At 38.5% G+C, this 20,823-nt stretch overlaps 1 protein-coding gene across 1 annotated transcript; it reads right to left on the bottom strand.

Moving 5' to 3' along the window:
* Positions 1-1,074: 1,074 nt before the first annotated feature.
* LOC145641471 (leucine aminopeptidase 1-like) lies at positions 1,075-19,507 on the bottom strand. The gene is made up of 11 exons (XM_081692280.1): positions 19,292-19,507; positions 18,599-18,672; positions 17,902-18,316; positions 17,611-17,805; positions 17,158-17,380; positions 16,520-16,646; positions 16,229-16,324; positions 15,243-15,320; positions 10,418-10,478; positions 10,017-10,204; positions 1,075-1,293 (listed from the first exon to the last, which is right to left on the bottom strand). The coding sequence occupies exons 2-11, from the start codon at positions 18,662-18,664 to the stop codon at positions 1,162-1,164; spliced, it is 1,581 nt and encodes a 526-aa protein (XP_081548406.1). The 5' UTR covers positions 18,665-18,672; positions 19,292-19,507; the 3' UTR covers positions 1,075-1,161.
* Positions 19,508-20,823: the final 1,316 nt, after the last annotated feature.

The raw sequence follows: 20,823 nt of genomic DNA, 5'->3' as shown, positions 1-20,823 counted from the left end.
TTGATCAAAAAATAAATTAATTAATTATTAAAAATATTATTGTAACTAAAAAGTAGAAAAAAAATGAAAAAACTTTAAAAGAATTTTTTTTTTTTAAAAAAAAAAAACAACTCCACCAGCGGCCCAGCCATCGCAGCCACCAACGACTGACTCCAATCACGGCTGCCAACACCTGACCCATCCCCCGGCTAGCGGAGCTCACCGACGCAAAAAACCCTTCCCCCACCGGCAAATTCCACCTTACCCCTTTACCTTTCTTCCCACGAACAAACTATACTCCCCAAATTCCCCATCCTGACGAGCCGCCCTCTTCCCATTTCCCCCTTCCCAATCCACAGCATAAACGCCCCTCCTCCTAGGAACAACCCATGTCCCCTATTCGCAGGCCCCTAAAACCCTCAGAAAATCATTACTACCCAGAAAATCCAACGAAAGCCTACCTAAAACAACCCATAAAATCAAATAAATTAATCAAACAACCCAAATTCCCCATCCTGACGAGCTAGTCATTGCATGATGTGCGTGACTGCTTACAACTAGTGGAGGCGATTTGAGGTGGTAATGAAGGAAGGTGGTGACTAGTAATGGAGAAGGGAGAGAAGGGGAGGGATATTTTTAATTTTCATATAAATTAATTATCATAATTTAAAAATTAAATTTACTCCTAAATTTAAAATAAAAATGTAACAAATAAGAAAGTGACACAACTTAGGGCCTGTTCTCATTGACTGAACTCAGCTGAACTGAATTTAACTGAACTGAGCCGAACTGAATTGAATCGAATTGAATATTTTATAAGAGAAGGAAATTAGGAGCGTAAGAGAACAGGCCCTTAGTAACCGATTTGATGGGTAGGGTGACTTGTTAGGATTGCTAGAAGAGAATAGGCAGCAAAGGTTGGATTATTCTAGAAAAATCAAAAGATAAATTATTCTTGTTAAATTTTCAAAAAAAAAAAAAAAAAAAAAAAAAAAAAAAAAAAAAAAAAGCTGTCATATCACGCAAAGTCGCAAGTTGTACATCACACAAAAAAAAAAAAAAAAAAAAAAAAAAAAAAAAAAAAAAAAAAAGGAATGAGATGTTTTAACTCTTACTGGAATTATAAAATTATTTTGAGCATCAACTTGGCATGCAATACAATCAGTTCCAACTGGTCACCAATTATGAGGTTGAGTTTTTCAAAACCCACTCAACTAATGTTGATACGCCAAATCCTGTAGCTGAACGTTTCTTCTCATTCCAGACTGGACCAGCCATATCTATATGCATCCACTGAACTTTCTCGTCCACAAACTGCAAAAGTAACATGTAATTAGGGTTTTGTTTTGCTTGTTTCGTAAGTAAGCTTTGTCAAAAAAAATAAATAAATAAATAAATAAATTGAAGTCAGAATTGACAGTCAATAGTTAAACAAACAAAAATGAACACTTTACACAGTCAGTCTGATAATTTTACAATAATCCTTGATCTTAAACCTGTGAATATTAAACTAAACAAGATCACCTACATTAGAGAAACTCCCTACGTGCACAATAGGGAAACACATATTGAAGTATTATCCGACCTTTCGTTTATTCCACAATAATCCAAGCTTTATGGGGTATTCTATTCTTTTAAGTCAAAGTGACCTACTACCTCTTCTTCAGGTAAATATTTATCTACTATTATTATTTTCAATTTATTTTGAAAAAATAAGGTTATAAATAAAAATTCCCAGCCAAACAGCTTCCCCCCTTCCATGGCCACCCACAACGAAGCGCAGGACCTGCTGGTTGCTGCCCCTCCTCCTCGCTTTTCCAATTATCGACCACCCTCTTGCCGCCCCTCCTTCCCTGCAACCACCCCCTGAAACCCACCTCGTAAAATTAAAGCTTTAGAAACCCAGAACCTTAATTCGGATCCTTTAGTTCAGAAATTGAAAGAAAATACTTTGAATTCAGTTTAGAGGGTGGGGTTTGAGAAGAAGTAGGATATGGGAAGAAAAAGGGGTTTGGGTTTTCTGGATTTGGGTTTTAAGGTGGAGGAAAGACGGTGGGGTGGGGTTTTTAGGTAGAGAGGTACGGTGGGGTGGAGTTTCGGGTGGAGTTTCAGGTGGAGGAATGGCAACGGGGTTGGGATTTCAGGCGGAGGGGTGGTGAACTGGGGATTTCTCAGCAAATTTGATGGTGGTTCTTCCTCGATTTTTTAATTTTTTTTTTTTATTCATGTTTATGTTAATTTCTAAGGGTTTGAAAATGGGTTCATCTTGAATTTGTGTTTTTTTTGCAAGGTTAATTCTATTTACAGGCATTGTTCATGTTTTGTAGAAAATTAGATGCAAAATGTTGAAATTTTTGAGGGGATAATTTCAAGAACATTTTTTTTTTTTTTTGCATATTTTTTTCTGGGAATTTTGAAGCTGATATGCTTCTGTTAGAGCTGCACTTTGCCTTTTGTGATCTAAAATTGGTTTCCCAATGATAATATCTCTGGGATTTCAAGTGATACGTGGCGGTGGGGTTTTCAAGTGGCAGCGGTAAGCTGTGTGGTGGTGACTGAGGGGTGGGGTTGTTGAAGTCGGATATGGAGGTGGTAGGATTTTGGGGGTTACGATTGTCGAATTTTGGGGGTTACGGTTGTCGGATTTTGGAGGTGGTTATGGAGCTGCATTTTCATGGAGGTGGAAGGGGAGAAGAAGAAGAAAGGAAAAAAAAAGGTTTTTTTTAAAAGTTTTTTCAAAAAAAAAAATGAAATTTTTTTTAGACAAATGATTTCATGACACATGGCATGTAACCTGCTATTTTAGGTCAAGTAACCTACTTAACCTAATAGAATAGAACACCCTCTAAAGCTTGGATTATTATAGAATAATCAAAAGGTCGGATTATTAAAAAAAGATCGCGTAAAGGTTGGATTATTAGAATCAAATTTTCCTTTTCAGATTGGGATAAGACAGAAGTTACTTTACGCAATTAAATGAGGGCTTTTTGTCACGTGCCGACTACTTTACCCTAGTCACGCACCGTGCGCCACCCGCTTACAGTCCGTCGTAAGACGAGTCAGGCTTTCTCCTTGGCACTAACTCTTTGTGCCCACGTAGCACAACCCTTTGTGCTGCTAGATAAGTTTGCTAGCACGATCCCTTGGTGCTAACAAGTCCCTTAGTTGAACTAAGCACTCTCCCTTAGTGCCTTAGTCCGAATTTACGACTAAGTGTCGTAGACAATTGAGCACACAAGCTATCACCCTTGCTAGTATGCCCGATCACTCACTTGGCACCCTCGTGCCTTAGTTTTCCTCACACTCTCTAAGTGTTAGAAGGAAAGGATTAAGTTGCAAGAGAACACAAGTGCTTATGAAAGGCTTTTTGTATTGCTCTCAACTTGAATGTACAAATGATGCCTTGGAGCCTATTTATAGTGCTCCACCCTACTTACATAATTTCTCTAGAACGTTCCTAACCTCCTCAAATGGAGGGTTCTAGACTACAACAATCTAGAGAGTTCCCACCTCCTTAGGAACATACATACATGGAGGTTTCTACACCCATCTAAGCCTAGAATGCTAAAGACTAACCTAGAACATTCTAGAACTTTACAAAAGTTATGTACATATGTAGAAGAACCTAGAAGACTCCTACAATGTACCAGACCTTCCTTGATTATTCTAGAGTCATCCTCTCTAGAATAATCTCCAAAAGAACCTTGTAGATAGCTCCGGAACCTTCTAGAAGCTTCCCGCGTTTTCCGGGCTACCTGCTGCCAAAACTTGTATTTCGGGACCTCGTATCGGAAAACCGACTTCACCATCGTCTTCCTTGGCCCAAAATACGGTGGACCCCCAAATTTGGGCCCGTTTGGACTTCATTTGGGTCTCCAAATGACCCATTATTGTGTTACTGTCACTTGGGTGTTTACTAGGAAATTAAGCAAGGTACTAAATAAAGCTCTATAGGGGGAGGTGCTCAGCAGGGCACCAAGGGCAAGCCCCCTAGCCACGATTATGCCCTGTTGCCTAGTGACCCATGTGACGCCCATTGTTGGCAAGGGAGATGACCCGTGACATTCTCCCCCACCCAAATTCTTGCCGTCCTCGGCAAGATCGCCCGTTGGAGTACGTGCCCGCGACCCGGTCTAGCGCACCACTTGACCCTTTGATGCTTCCGTGCGCCGCTGCCTCGTCCCTCCCATTGACTCCACACTTGAGCCTTGTTGTCCCATCCCTTGGAACACCATGATGTCTTGTTGCCTTGATCCTTCCATGGACCGTATCTTGACGCCTATGCCTCGGCGCCCACCAAGCTTTCAAGGACGAGACCCTTGCATCCCGCTCCTTGAGTTGAGCGAGCTTGATCCCTATCTCGCTCCCCTTTGATGTGATGGTTATCATGCCATCACCCACTTGAAACGGTAGGACCTTGCGCAAGAACTCCATGCCCAGCACTACGTCCTCATCATCAATGTCGACCACCAAGAAGTCGACCTTCCCCTTCCACTTCCCCAAGCGGACTGGAACTCCCCACGCCCTTCCATATACTGGCGTGGCCTTTGAATTGATGGCCTTCATCTCGCCATCGACCCTTGTGAACTTCACCCCTAAGGCCTTGGCTTCCTCCTTAGCCAAAAGATTGTGCGACGCTCCTGTGTCCACTAGTAGCCTTGTCGGTACCTCGTTCACTTCCCCGTCTATGGCCATCAAGCTATTCCCTTGCTTGACGCCAGTCCCTTCATTTGTTGAGGATGCCTCCCCCTTGGGCACATCTTCCTCAACACTTGCAGTATTGAGAAGCCTCATGCGAGCAAAATGGGCCTTCTCACCCAAGGCCATTGCCCCCATACTCATCTCCGGAGCTGGCTCCTCTTCATTTGCGACCATGGCATTCAACTTTTTCCGCACCGGGCAATTCCTTGCTAAGTGAGGACCCTCACAAAGAAAACACTTGAAAGGCTTTGAGGGCTTACCTCCGTCTCGGTCGTCCCCCTTGGACTCCCACTTGGACTTGGCCTTGTCCTTGCCATGATCCGCATGCTTGGCCTTTGGATGCGATGCCTCATCATCTTGGTCGCCTTCCTCGACCCTTCTACCCTTGTCCCTTCTCGATTCCCTCGGGATCTCGATCAAGGACTCCGCCACTGCTATTGCCTCAGCAAGTGTCTTCACATTCCGTCGTTCCACCTCTTGCTGAGCCCATCGTTGTAGACCCCCGATGAAGTAGATGAGTTGGTTCTCCTCTGATAGATCATCGATCTCAAGCATGAGCGATGTGAATTGCTTGATGTACTCCTTGATGGTGCTAGTGTGCTTCAAGTCACGTAGCTTCATCATGGAGACCTTCTTAGCGTTCTCCGGATAGAACTGACGCTTGAAATCTTTCTTGAACTCCTCCCATGTACTGATGGTGCAAGTCCCTTTCTTGATGTCCAACTCCCGACGCCTCCACCAGAGGACAGCATCCTCGCCCAAGTACATTGTGGCGGTGTTGATCTTCGATGCATCGCTATCCATCTTCATTGCGTCGAAGTACCTCTCGACGCTCCATAGGAAGTTGTCGATTTCTCGAGCATCTCTCTTCCCATGGTACTTCTGTGGCTTTGGGACCTCTAACTTTGGCCCCTGATTAATAGTGACACCCCCGGTCACTGCCGCCTTCTTGCATAGAATGACATCCCCCTTCACCGACTCTACTTCGACTCGGATGTCGTTTAGTTGCCCCAGCAACTCCTCCTTGAGTTTCGCGACTTCTTCGCGAATTGTTGCCAACGCACTATTGACGAGCCCAAGGGCTTCGTCTCTTAGATCTTGGGTAGCGGTATGTGCGGTGTCCACTTTTACTTCGAGCCCCTCTACGGAGTCCGAGAGTTGAGTAATATCATCACGCAAGTCCCCTACCGCACATTCTACCCTTGCAAGGCGGGGTTCCACTTCGGAGGGCAAGCCTCTAGGCATCGATGGATCCCTTGACGGGTCTCTCGTGCCCTTCTTCTTGGACCTCCTCGTGGGATCCTCTTCCCCTTGCACGACTTGACTCACCTGAGCCTCTTTGTCGCCAGCCATTACTTATATTAACAATAAGAATGAGCGACGTACCTTTGTTGCCTAGCTACCGTCCCTTCGTAGCTCCAACAGCAACGCCTCGAGTTTACGACGTCGATCCCACACGACAATCGTAACCTTGCTCTGATACCACCTGTCACGTGCCGACTACTTTACCCTAGTCACGCACCGTGCGCCACCCGCTTACAGTCCGTCGTAAGACGAGTCAGGCTTTCTCCTTGGCACTAACTCTTTGTGCCCACGTAGCACAACCCTTTGTGCTGCTAGATAAGTTTGCTAGCACGATCCCTTGGTGCTAACAAGTCCCTTAGTTGAACTAAGCACTCTCCCTTAGTGCCTTAGTCCGAATTTACGACTAAGTGTCGTAGACAATTGAGCACACAAGCTATCACCCTTGCTAGTATGCCCGATCACTCACTTGGCACCCTCGTGCCTTAGTTTTCCTCACACTCTCTAAGTGTTAGAAGGAAAGGATTAAGTTGCAAGAGAACACAAGTGCTTATGAAAGGCTTTTTGTATTGCTCTCAACTTGAATGTACAAATGATGCCTTGGAGCCTATTTATAGTGCTCCACCCTACTTACATAATTTCTCTAGAACGTTCCTAACCTCCTCAAATGGAGGGTTCTAGACTACAACAATCTAGAGAGTTCCCACCTCCTTAGGAACATACATACATGGAGGTTTCTACACCCATCTAAGCCTAGAATGCTAAAGACTAACCTAGAACATTCTAGAACTTTACAAAAGTTATGTACATATGTAGAAGAACCTAGAAGACTCCTACAATGTACCAGACCTTCCTTGATTATTCTAGAGTCATCCTCTCTAGAATAATCTCCAAAAGAACCTTGTAGATAGCTCCGGAACCTTCTAGAAGCTTCCCGCGTTTTCCGGGCTACCTGCTGCCAAAACTTGTATTTCGGGACCTCGTATCGGAAAACCGACTTCACCATCGTCTTCCTTGGCCCAAAATACGGTGGACCCCCAAATTTGGGCCCGTTTGGACTTCATTTGGGTCTCCAAATGACCCATTATTGTGTTACTGTCACTTGGGTGTTTACTAGGAAATTAAGCAAGGTACTAAATAAAGCTCTATAGGGGGAGGTGCTCAGCAGGGCACCAAGGGCAAGCCCCCTAGCCACGATTATGCCCTGTTGCCTAGTGACCCATGTGACGCCCATTGTTGGCAAGGGAGATGACCCGTGACATTTTGCTCGAAATTGTAGAGTAAAAAAATTAATTTGGAAAAATTCTATAAATTTAACTCACATCATTTATCTTGAACAAATTTTTTACCTCGGCTTTCTAAGGTTCACTTAATCATTAGGATTACTCCAAGTTCATTTTTATATGAATGAAGATATGTTTTCTCTATGTCAATTCAAATCCTATACGGATGATGAATGAGATCCTAGATCAAGACTTCTTTCCCATGGTATTCCTCCTGTAATTAACAAAATGATTACCAAGAAACCACAAAGCTTTCGTAACATTGTTTAATATTGTTATGCTATGCTGAGAACATAATTCTTCCTAAGAGTTGTGGTAACTAGGGTTATACACTCGCTACACCTAACATAAAACCTAGAAATCGTTACCTTCTAGAGCCCCGTTCACTTCACCTTATTTTTAATTAATTTTGCTTAACTTAAATTATTAATACTAAACTGAAATTATTTTCACTAAACTAAAAACTGAAAACTGAAATTATTTTTACTGAATTGAAATTAGTTTTGCTGAATTGAAATTATTTTTAATGATTTTATATTATATTACTTCTTTATAGTTACTGATTTTTATTGATCTAACATTAATGAATGAATTGAACTTACTTTTACTAAACTAAACAAATTTGGAAATTTTAATTTAAATAATCTAACTTTTGCTCCGTTCTCCCAAAATAAACTAACCTTTGGATTATTCCAGAATAATCCAAACTTTATACCCCTTCTTCACATAATGAACCCAAATGACCAGTTACCTATACAATCGGTCATCCCTTACTTTCTCCTCCATCCCGCTATCTTCCTCCATTACCACCACCCCAAAAGCTCCACCGATCCACCTCCCATGATAACCACCTCCTTCATCTTTCCTATATGACTAACAACACCACACACCACAAGCACCGAAAACAACCACCACTAACACTAAAACCGCACCAGCAACACCAACATCTAAATTGCACTTGGCCGAATCACCCAACAAACACCAAAACTACACCTTACCTAGAAAAATTGTCCTCAAACAACCCCTCACCTCAATAAGCAACCACCACCCGCCACACAAAATCAGCCCCCTACCCAATACCCACCACCCCACCCCCGAAACAACCCCTCACTTACACAAATCAGCCTCACCTACCGAATAAGTACGACATCCATATAATCGGCTCACCCAAAAATAGTGGACTGGGGTTTTTCGGGGTTCAGTGTTTTTAATTTGTGGTGGTTCTTGGTGCGTGGGAGTGGCTAAATTCGGTGATGGCGAGGTTTGTGGTGGACCTGGTGGTAGTGGTTCTTGGTGAGTGGGGGTGGTGAGATTTTGGGTTCATGGTGTTCTTATTGGTTGGTAAGAAGGAGGGGAGATGAGGTAGATGGTAATTGAGGAAGATGGTGTTAATAATGGAGGTTAGCCATGGAAGGAGAGGAGAAAGAAAGGAATTGGTGTTGATGGTGGTTAAAGGGAGTACGTGGTGTCTAAGGATGTGGTCATGGAGAGAGAAAGAAGTAGGGTGGGTTTTTTTTACAAAAAAAAAAAAAAAAAAAAAAAAAAAATTGTAAATTAAAAAATAAAACCAATAAGAAAATGACACGTAGGCAAGGCAACTTGTTATACCGATTTGGTGACCTGTTGGGTTGATATGGGAAGATGGGGGTAAAAGGTTGGATTATTCTAGAATAATCTAAAGGTTGGATTATTTTGGGAGAATGAGACAAAGGTTAGATTATTTAAAGTAATTTTTCCAACTAATTTTCACTAAACTAAACTTATTTTTACTGAAAATTATTTTTTTAAGGTGAACTGAGCAAGGCATAAGATTATCCGTAAAATTTCCACAATTGAAATCCCTTGAAACCTTCAATTTTGGGTCATCAAGTCCATAGTGAAGGGATATTAAGTCTTTAGTAGTGCTTCATTTATGAACAGCACAACAAAGTTTTGCACAAAGTACAATTAAATCAAGGCCCTACATTTCTCTTCACAAGAAAATATCTTTTTTACTCCCTCTGTTTCGCATTAATCGCAACGGTAGGGTTAGCTCAAAGTTTAAGAAAATTATAGACTAGACTTATAATATAAAGTTTTGTTAGTAAGAAAGAGAAATAATATTAAAAAAATAGTGTGTGAGGTTGGTAAGAAAGAGAAATAATAAAATATTTGTGAAAGTGGGGTTAGTGGGAGAGAGAAATTATAAAATAATGGTGGGTCCTTTCCAAATATAGAAGTGTTGCAATTAATATGAAACTGATGTAAAAGAAAAGTGTTACGATTAATACGAAACGGAAGTACAAGTCATTTGAACTAATCTAAACCCAAACATTGCACTAAGATTAAATTAGGGGAAATAGGGTATGTCCTTCAATGGCAACCTTTATCTCTCAACTCAAATGAAATATCAATAACAACCCAACAATGATTATGAATAGACAAACCCACATGATATTGTACACCACTAACCAATAAGATCAACCTTTCCCCCTTAGAGGAATAATAAAAACAATAATCATAATATTTGTGATAGCATAAGATATTGTAGTATTCAATTGGTTCCAATAATGGTGCAGGATGCTCTACTAAAATGAAGATAACAAAAAGAGTCAAATAAAAAGGAGTTGCAACAGTAATGGCATGATGAACTTACTGAAGTGATAGAAAAGTACCAACATGGCCAAACAGTGACTCAAGGTTTTTTTAAAAATTAAAATAAAAAAGAGGGAGGCGCATGTTGGGGGGGGGGGGATAAAGTATTGATTCTACCTGCTTCAAAAACAAAGCTGCTGTGATGGAACCACCTTGACGACCCCCTGTGTTAACCATATCAGCCACTCCTGATTTCATTGAGTCCCAGTAACTTTCTTCCAAAGGCATCCTCCAGAGTTTCTCTCCAGTAGCTTCTGATGCAGAAAACACCTCTTTGGCAAGTGCATCATAGGGTGTAAAGACACCTGGAAAACAAGCAGGGGATGAATAAAGAAGCCAGTAGGATGGGAGAAAAAATCCTATTTTTTCAAGATACAATGATTAATGAAAGCATATTTAACTGATATCCTCACATTGTCAGGCTAAACAATAAAAATCTTGATGCACTATGATGACAACATCAACCACAATAGAGAAATTAGCTACTGGCAGGGAAAGATCATAAATATGCACTTAACCTGCTATGGAAGGTCCCAGAGCAACAACACAGGCTCCAGTTAATGTTGCGAGGTCAATTATCTGCCAAAGAAGGTACGTCATGATTATTAGTGCATCTCTTAGATGTAAATTTTACACAAAGATAAAGGTTTGTCAAAGATAAGTTTTTCAGTATTACTGTATAAAAAGAGTCCATTTTCTCATTATAATTACACTGTCTGACCATCCACAAAAACATATTTTCATATACTGCATAATAAACTTTGCCTTTAAGAAGCTTAATAGCTCCATGACATATACATACATCAACTGTCAAGATTTAGTTGGATTGTTTTTTTGCAGCGAAGAATCAAAGTCACTCCCCTAGAGCTAAAGCTCATCTAATTTTGAATGAGATACATAAAATTTCAACAAAGAATAAACTTTGAAGACAATATTCTACTTTGTGACCTTGCATTGAATAATGCTCGGTGCACTGGGAATTACAATCGGAAGTTTTCTCAGCTGGATAGGTTTATTTTATCCAAGAACATCAATGTAACAAACTACAACAGACCACCTGTGAGTCTGTGACCCTCACTAACAGGAGTCTGCAAGGCAAGCACCAGCAACAGCCAGCCAAACAGCAGCCAGGCAGGAGGCCAAACAAGCACTTGGTAGTGGGTTGAATAACTGTTTTGTCATTTTCAGAAGCAGACAAGTAATAGTACTTAAGTTCTTCAGAGATTGGTGAACTTGTTACATAAGGGAAAAAAGAGTAGATAAGGGGGATATCCATAAATTTGTAAGCTTGGCATTTGGTGTGGTGGCCTAAAGTCACATTTAAGACCTGTTTTTGCATTTCCAATAATCAAAGATCTAATTTTCCTCTCCAATTTTGAAAATTCACTTAAAGACATTACAATGAACTCAACACAATGCACATCGAGTTAAACTTTCCTTTGCATGTTCAAAATCATTTTACTATTCTTCTATACTTATCTCTAGTTCAATGAGGACCTACGCTTCTTCAAAATGAATATACACCCAAATTTTAAGATTCTAGTAAAAGTGTGGTGTTATGAGTGCAAATTCCAAGGATGAAGAAGATTTTATTGTATGAAGTAATTGAAAATTTTAATGCAAAATCTGATACTACTCAATTCTCAATTAGTAACTCGTTTAGAAAGATTTATAAGGTAGAATATAGTCATCATATTCATCGATGTAAAATGTTAGAAGAGGAGAGCCACCTTTCGATGCCCTAATTCCTCAATCTATACCAATTGTCATCTCCCCACCATACAAATGTGTGTGTGTGTGTGTTTTTGTTTTTTTTTTTTTTTTTTTAAATTTTTTTTTTTATGTTAGATGAGCTCACTTCTGAACTAGAGGAATGAAAATTGATAGAGGCATTCAAACGAAAATCTTCCTTGAATCAAGGTAGACTACCTTTCTAAACTAGAAGGACTTGGTCTTGCTTTTCTCAATTATTTAATCAATCCACAAACTTCATTTGAAGAAGGAGGCTGCATCTCCGGGTGAAAGCTTTGATAAACGCATTGACACTAGGGTTTAGGGAGGATTAACATTGGTAACATGCTCCAAAAGCTATAAATAGGTTTGGATATTTTACTTTGCTTTGTTGCACTAATGATGAATCTTGTATACTATGCGGCAAACCACTCACTTCTCTCTCCGGTAAAAAAATCTCCCCCAACAAAATCCTAGGGACTCTAAAAGGTTCCGAGGCCGGACCTTCAGTGAGAAAACTACAAAAAAAAAAAAAAAAAAAAATCGATGCCTTTGCAAGCGGACTTTATTTTTAGCCACCACACGAGTGTCCACCTCCGGTGTCTTTCTTCGCTTTCCTCCATTTCAAAGGGGTTCATGGGATTAAATGTAATCTCCTGTATTTTTTTAATAATTTATAAACGAAATTTTAATTTATTTATAATATTTATTTGTATTTTTCCGAAATTTAATTTTAAAAGTTTCAAATTAATAAATTGGGTTAGTACAAATTATTTTATGAACCTTCATTCTACAATTAATGTCTATACAAACAAAGTCCAAATTATTCCATTAATTAAGTGGCCCATGATTTATTTTCATGAGCCCCAATTTTACCCTACAACTCTATCTCCTATAAATGCCCCATGAATCCCAAAAAAATTCCCACACAAAAAGGTTAGTGTTTTCTTTTCCCCTTATATTTTTCTTTCTTTTTTTCCTTTATTTTTTCTTTTCCTTTCTTTTGTTTTTCTTTTTTTTCTTCTTTCCCTTTCCTCCATAGGTGAGCCACTGCTCACCTGCTGCCACTGCCGGAAACCGGCGCCTTTGGATTATCGAAGGATTGGGATTGAATGGATTAAATGGGATGAATTTATTAATTATTCCATGAGGTTAATATTATTTTATTTATTACTCATTTACTCGAGCATGACTTGTTAGTATTTTGAGTAAAGGTGAATTAAGCCGAAATGGCTATGTAGGTTGCCTATGTTCAATAATTTTGGATATTTTGGAACTTAAAGCAATTAAAAGTCAATTTGAGATGTGATCATCATTGTCTTAATTAAGATTAAAAGTGAACCTCCATAGTTGGTTGTGTAATGTTTAATTGAATGATGAGTTTACTATTAATTAAACTTTTAATCATATAAAGTTAAACATGGATGAGCAATAAACTCCGAAAAGGGTGAAATTCTAGAGTATTGACAATTATGGCTTGGGGTACACAGTGGTGGCCCATGGCTTTACGAGGCTTGTTTGATCAATATGTCCTCTTTTATTTTGGTATTTACATTTTTATTTTATAATAACGGTAGATGGGATCCTAGACTAACTATATGAGTACGGCATCGCGTTATATGTGATCAAAAATGATTTGGTGGATTGGACAACCTTGTCTATTGCTTAGACTAAATTAAATTAAATTAAAAATAAAAAGTCAAGTGATTGGAATTGATTAGTAAGTATGTTGAGTTGATTGAACTATTTAAGTGAGGAGTCTTGACTAATGAATTCGTGATGTATGTTTATTTACTTTAATTTGATCAGTTGGTGCGTTGTAGCTTGTATGTACTCGTCTTTGCTGATTGCGTCCTTTTGTGTGTGTTTTCTTTTGGTCATGGCCTTCGCCTTTTAATAACCTTATGATGATCTAATTATTACACTTGTATCATTGGGTACAGGTTAGCTTAATGACTTAATGATCTGAAGTTTAAAGATTTGACAAATGTTTAACACCAAAACGAATTCTCTCAATCACATCCCTTGACAAATGTTTTGTGAAGGGATGTGATTGAGAGAATTCGTTATTTATCAAGGGATGTGATTGAGAGAATTCGTTTTGGTGTTAAACTTATTTATGTTATACTATTTCATTTATGATTTGGATTTTGATTATTAGTTTAGTTTTAAATATGGGCTTTTATGGTTTCAGTTTGTAAGCTTTGACTTATTGGTTTTCTAAACTTTGTTATTCTAAAGACTTAAGTTTGGTTTTTCCAGTGCGATACTTTGATAAAGCCTTAACGTTTTAACATATGGCAGTAACATGTGAATGTTTCTCCTATATTTTATTTAAAGTAAGTGGTTTGAAAAAGGGTAAAAATGGTGAAGTTTTGGTAAGGATTTCTTGTTTGGGATGGGATTTGTTACCTTATGACTTGTCAACTAAGGTTTTGGGCTTTCATTCCGAAGCTAACTTCGTCGCCACCTTGTGATTTCGAATCAATCGGTAAAGGTAAAGACTCGGTTAAGGGTTCTTTTTTTATTTTCTGCCCTTTTTTCACTCATGGTCTGACTTTTGAACTTTTTCATATGTAAGCTTCGGAGTTAAGTTTGTGTTCTGGTATGTGTTGTGGTATCCTTGCATTTTTTTGGGGCATTTAGTCGAAAGTTCGATGATGATCTTTGATGCTACAAATGTTGTGTTAATTGGGATTGTTCCTTTTTTTTAGGTTTTTAAAGTTTTTAGGGGAGCTAGGAGGGTGTGTTAGCCTCCTCTTGTAGTGTTTTGGAATTTGAGTTCACATAGTTTTGGGGATAGACGATGGACCTTTCCTATGATCTATTTTAGTTTTTAGGGCTAGTCTTAACTTGGTGTGTGTGTGTTGTTACCTTTATCTTAACCTTGCTCTCCAATATGGGGGCTTCCATAAGTGTCTAGTGGGGATTTGGTATGGTAATAGTCTCTTCCACAGTTAAGGGTACCTTGTCACTTGTAAAGGTGACTTTGTTGTGATGTCTAAGTCGTCTAAATTTCCTTCCTCTATTGCCTAACATTCAGCTCTTTTTTTTATAAGCCAAAGCTTTATTTCTTTATGCTCTCTTGTTCAATTCTCAAGTTCAATGGAATAAGGGATTTATGCAGCATGTTCATAGGGCTTCTTTGTGTAGTTCTTCGAACTTGCTTTGTAGCTTGTAATTTTTATTCTCGTTTAAAAAAAATAATGAGTCTTGTTTGGATGTTTTCATATATTATGAAGTGGCAAGTTACCATTAGTAGAGTTTATTAAGTTTGCATGAATAATCAATCATGCACTTTTTCTTTTAAATTAAGAGGTTACTAAAGATTTATTTTCATATGTTTCATTGTCTTTTATTTGTTGTGATACAAAGTCTTTTATTCGTGATGGGCCAAGTGGGCAAGGAGCTTATAGGATTACTCAATACAGGAAGTTAACAGGAGTAAATCACAAACAAAACCATTCTGGATGGTGATGGTAACATTTGAGTCGGTGAGAGATACAGGAGCAAGCCACTTCAACTCTCCATTCACATATGTGTGTGTGTGCACTTGTTTATCCATTTACTAATCATGTTCATGATACATAAATATTCAACACCTAACTATACCTTCTCTACACCTTGATTGCAAGCATACACCAAAGCATCTGCAAGAGTAAGCCTACCTTCTGCATCCGTATTGTTAACCTGCATCTCAGGATTGACAAGCTGAAGTTAGATAAATAATAAATTTAAATAAATAAATAAAAACATCAATGTGACATATCAATACAACCTAATTGTTTATAAGGACATTAGATAATCATATGAACTCTTCTTAGTGCATATCACCAACGCAGAAGTGCATCATACAAGCTAATTGCCAAGACACCCTGTCTTTTTTACTTTAGAGGTGTTTGTGAGGAAGACAACAATCTTCTCCACACTGGATGCATCAAGATGGAAGAGACCAAAACAAGAAAATAAGAACCAAGAGACGACTTAATGATTCACTGGAAAATCCAAGATGAACCCAGTCTTCTTTATCCTGTCAGCCTTCAATTCAACAATTTTTAAAAAATAATTTGTTTCAATTGTCTTCTCAATTTACAAAAACTCCCTCCAGTTCCAACAATTGTTAAGAGTCCCTCACTCCCTCTGATTAGGAAGTTATTACCTAATTATCCAAATTCCAAAATATACAAACAATATTGCATAAATATTTTTAAACAATAACAAAATAAAGCATTGGTAATACAAGTGACAGGCAATATACAGTTAAAAAAAATTAAAAAGTTGCAGATGTGGATAGATAATATGTATGAAGGGAGTATTCATTCAATGTAGGAGATCCACAAACACCCTCTCTGCTTAGTTAGAAAAAGGATGTACACATTTGACACTCCCATTCTTAAAACCTCATAATTGAGAGGTCTAGACAAGAAATCAATGCTGTTCTAAAATCCTTAGTTTGAAAAACTATCCTAAAATCCCATTGATGAGCTTTAAAGGCATATAATCTTCACTAAAGAGCAGATATAGCAAAAAAAACAATAGTCACATAGGCCAAACTAATATTTTGAGACAAAGAAAATCTTGTTACATTCCAAAATTACCTCTATTCTCTTTCCATTAGAAGCAGTGACTATGTCTCCAGGCCGCATACCAGTCCCACTAATCATATTTTCACAGGCGGCAACAATAAAATGAACCTGCACATGCCCAAGATCTTCAATATTTCATACATAAACTGTATCCCAAATAGAGAGTGTAATTTCACATCTGTCTATAAGTTAAACTGGTTCTAGACGACTAGATACACACAAATTTAAATAGCATTTTTTTTTCTTATTTTTTCTTCTTATTCCTTTATATGTGATAATGTGAGAATAAGTTTTGTGACTTGCCTCAACTCCAGGAGGTTTGATTTGACCAATCGCTTTTGCAGCACCTAAAACAGCTGCTGAGCCACCCATATCAAACTTCATTAGCTCAATTGAACAACCGGGTCCAGTTTTGATGTTGTAGCCCCCACTAAAAAATCAAAGGGAAGCACTTAAGAGCATGCTAATATCAGCATCCAAATGCACTTCAACAAGAATATACAAATAGAGACAACTATTGACAATCAATCAAAAAAAGAGATAACCTTAGTAAACAAACAACATCAAAACATAAGAAATAGTGAAATACAACATTAATCATCCTGAAGAAGAAAAGTATCAAAAGCACCTACACACTGGAACAGCCCAAAATTGTGGATTAATAGGTAAAGAAATGTAATAGGGGTAAAGGCATGAGCAATGAAGGAAATTAACATACTATAGGTGGTACCATCACCTCCCAAGGTTAATGTCATGAACTCATAATAAGAAACATCTAGAGCTGAATACAGGATATAAAATCAACTTATTAAAGTAGCATCTCATCATCCCCTCCCGTGATAAAACCATAGATAACTAAAGTTGACTTCACAATCAGACACAACTCAGTTCCAAAGGGTGAAGCAAAATTTAATCATATCAATTCATCCCCACAAACTCACCTGTCAAATGTCAGTCCTTTCCCGACAAGCCCTAATTTGGCTTTAACTGGTCCGCTAGGTTTGTAGCACATATGAATGAAATGTGGCGGATTTGCTGAAGCTGCACCAACAGCAAGGTAAGATCCCATTTTCAGTTCTTTGCACTGCTCTACATTAAGGATCTTTGCTGATAGAACATCACTGTACATTGAAGCAATCTTGGAAGCCTCTTCAGCAAGCACTCCTGAGGAATATATCAACAACTCTTGTATTTAGTCCTGGAGTAATACAGCTTAGTAGTTTATTCTTCTTATCCCCTACTCTGAATCCATCTCAACTCAAAAAATATTTAGATAAAAAATGTATCATTTGCCCTTGGAAATTCAATAAACTTGTACCAACCTCTTAGGTAGGTGAACACGGAAAGAAAGAAAGCTCAACTGGAACCTAACAAAATATAAGAGCCATACTAACCAGGAGTAAGTACATTAGCAGGTGCATTAACCAGCTCTCTTCCAAATATAATTCCAGAACAAGTATCTTCAACGGATTTAAGCTTTTTCTCTAAATCAAGCCCAGTTCCAAGGCCAACAATATCCACAAATTGAAGAAGTGGTCTCTTCGACTCTGATTTAAACCTGTTATCTTCATGCACTCCAAGGATAGTACCTGTCACAGACATTTCACCACATAAATATGAAGAATCATGGACTGAAAAAGTGCAAACGACAAGCATCAAACAAGGAATGAAGTTGAGGCATTTACCAGATACGATGGCGGAAACAGTGTTAAGTTTTGACTCTGCTGAAAGCCCCTCAGAAGAAGCAAGGAACACAGCAGTAGCACGAGCTTGAGCAGCCTTTGCAGTTGTGGCAAGAGCTTCACCTAGACCACGGTATGCTGCCAGAGAAGGAGGCTCAGAACCAAGTCCAATCAATCCTATCCTCTTGGATCCTAATCCGGGAAGCCTAAAAATAGCAGATTGGCCAGCCTTGCCTGTAAAATCCTCCTCAACAGAGGCTTCAGCTAACAAACCACCTAATTGGGAATCTAACCCCTTTAAGATAGAATTTTCAAATTTCATATTGTCATCCTTGCTCAAGTCTTTCTCTGTAACACCCACAGCAAGCAAGTCTCCTTTCCACTCTGTCACGTCTACATCTTTCACCGTAAATGATACCTTCAATCAAATTTCAACAGTTAGAGTTTAGAATCTACAGGTGACACTTATATTCAAAAGGAAACACTAATTAATATTCAAGTCTGCTAAACAAATTAATATTCAAGTCTGCTAAACAAGAGATCCAACCAGTAAAGTAGAGCACGATTAGTGATAAAGAAGTAATATAAAAAAAAATAAAACAAACAAAAGAAAGTGGATAGGAACAAACTTTAAAAATGCAGGCAAAGCACAAAATGCAAATAAGCTTCAAAATTTTGCTGATAATGATGAGAAATAAACCTTAATAGGTTCAACACTGGTAGGTTGAGTGAGTCCTAAACTGACTTGACTGTGAGAGTGTGCCATTCAGCCTCCTGCGAGATAAAGGCAACATAAAAATAATTTAGAAGGCATTAATTGATAAAATTGATAAGGGAGTGGATACAATGACGGCAATCTGTATTGAAGCCACTGACAGATTTGAAATTTTAGGAATGAAAGACCACCGCTGACCACGTGCCATTGTGCCAATTAACAGCCAAAACAAGAAAGCAAAGCAAAAAAAAAAAAAATCATATCATACAGTTTCATTCAAAAACACGTAAATATTCAAATCACGGCCTAAAAGTACTTACAAAAATTATTACAATTGATTTCAACTTTCATACTTTGGTACAATCTACAATAGCATCTATGCTTACATCCAAAAACAAATCTCTCCAGATAAGTTTAATTATATTATATAATCCATCCTCTTTTCAATTTTGATTCCAATTACAATTCACATGATCTGATAATCACATTTATTCTAACTTCAACGATAAGATATAAACTTAACAGCTCACTGATTTACAAAAAAATCCGAAACTAAATTACAATTTTATCTAAAGTTGTCTACATTACTAGCATCAACAACCAATTAAGCAAATGCAATAAAAATTTCAGGAAACAAAATTTAGGAACAAGACCTTTTTAATTAATAGAAACCCTAACCTTTTTCAAATGATGATGAGCAAGGAGATTGTTGCCTCTCAGAGAGCTCCCACCGACTCGTGGACTTGTGGTGGTGGATACGTGGTTGTGACAGGCAATGGTTGCGGTCAAGCCGGAGACGTAGGTCGGCAGTTCGGTTGCTGGTTGAGTCAGTAAATCCTGGGAATTGGGAAACAAAGAAAATGTAGAAGTCACTGCCTAAAAAAGTACTCGTATTTTTTTATGAACAGTTACGGAATACTCATATACTCCGTAGTGGGTTACTCCCCCATTCCGTTGTGCTTCGTAGAAAATTATACTCCGTAAGGTCAGGTTCTCTTCACCTTATTAAAAAAAATAATATTAAGTAAAAATAATTTCATTTCAGTAAAAATAAGTTTAGTTCAACAAAAATTAATTCATTTCAGTAAAAATAAGGTTTTCTTTTTTAAACCAGTAAAATTAAGTTCAGGTCAGCAAAATTCAGTTTTATTAAATAATTTCAGTTCAGTAAAAATAATTTAAGTTCAGCAAAAATAATTTCAGTCCAATAAAAATAATTTCAGTTCAACAAAATTAAGGTGAAGAGAACGGGCCCTAATAAGTTAAGAAACCAACGTAATACCTCCGGTTCAATTTACTCGCAACAATTTCCTTTTTTAGGTGGTTCACTACTTTACTCGCAACAAATTTGTTTCTTTCCTCTTTAGTATGTTTTTGGGTAGTAATTAAGCAATATACCCTTACTTTTTAAAAAAAAACAACCTTATTAAATTACAAATCTGATTTTATTATATTAAACTCCAAGCTTAATTAATTAAACCCTCAATACCTCATCTCCTTTAATTTCTCTCTCCTCCTCCAACCTCATTTTCATGGTAGCTTCGTGGTGTAAAGAGTGGCGGGGGTTGCAGATCGGCGGCGTCGTGGGTTTGATTCGTGGGTCGGGTTTCCTGGGTAGGTTTCGTTGGTTTGGTGGGTTGATGGATCAGCAGTGCTGGGTTCGTGGTTGCAGATCGGCGGTGCTGGGTTCGTGGTTGCAGATCGGCGGTGCTGGGTTCATGGTTATTAACTCGAACGTGTGGTTCCGAGTTTCGAGGTCGTGGGTTGATGGGTGCGTGGGGTGGTGGTGGGTCGACGGGTTGATGGGTTCGTGGGGTGGCTGGGTTCGTGGGTTGCTGGTGGTGAAATGGCGGGTTGTTGAGTGCGTAGGGTGGTGGTGGTGCGTCGGCGGTTTGCTGGGTGCATGGGGTGGTGGTGGTGGTGGTGGTGCGTTGACGGTGTGGGTTTGGTACTGGGTGGTGTGGTTTGGGTGATGCTTGGTGGTGTTAGTGGGTTATTTAATTAAATTAAGGTTGAATTTGCTTCTTTTTTTTATGGATTAATAGTTAAACATATACCCTTATTTTCCCATAATCATGTTTTCAATCTTTTGCCTTAGTTTCCGAAAACTTGTATTTTGTTGCGACTAAATTGAATCGGAGGTAGTATTTACTACGTATATCATTTTAGTCTCTCAACTATTAAGTGAGAGGAAATAGGTCCCTAGGCCA

The sequence above is a fragment of the Chenopodium album genome, chromosome 8, assembly GCF_948465745.1.
Source record: "Chenopodium album chromosome 8, dcCheAlbu1.1, whole genome shotgun sequence".
Lineage (NCBI taxonomy): Eukaryota > Viridiplantae > Streptophyta > Magnoliopsida > Caryophyllales > Amaranthaceae > Chenopodium > Chenopodium album.
Note: the sequence above shows the minus strand (reverse complement) of the source record. Positions and strands in the feature narration are given on the sequence as shown.

Coding starts and splice junctions, on each gene's coding strand:
- LOC145641471 (XM_081692280.1), bottom strand. CDS start 18,664: ATGGCACACTCTCACAGTCAAGTCAGTTTAGGACTCACTCAACCTACC. Junction 16,647..17,157: donor AAAGGACTGACATTTGACAG/GTGAGTTTGTGG, acceptor TTGATTTTTTAG/TGGGGGCTACAACATCAAAA. Junction 1,294..10,016: donor CAGCTTTGTTTTTGAAGCAG/GTAGAATCAATA, acceptor TTACTTTTGCAG/TTTGTGGACGAGAAAGTTCA.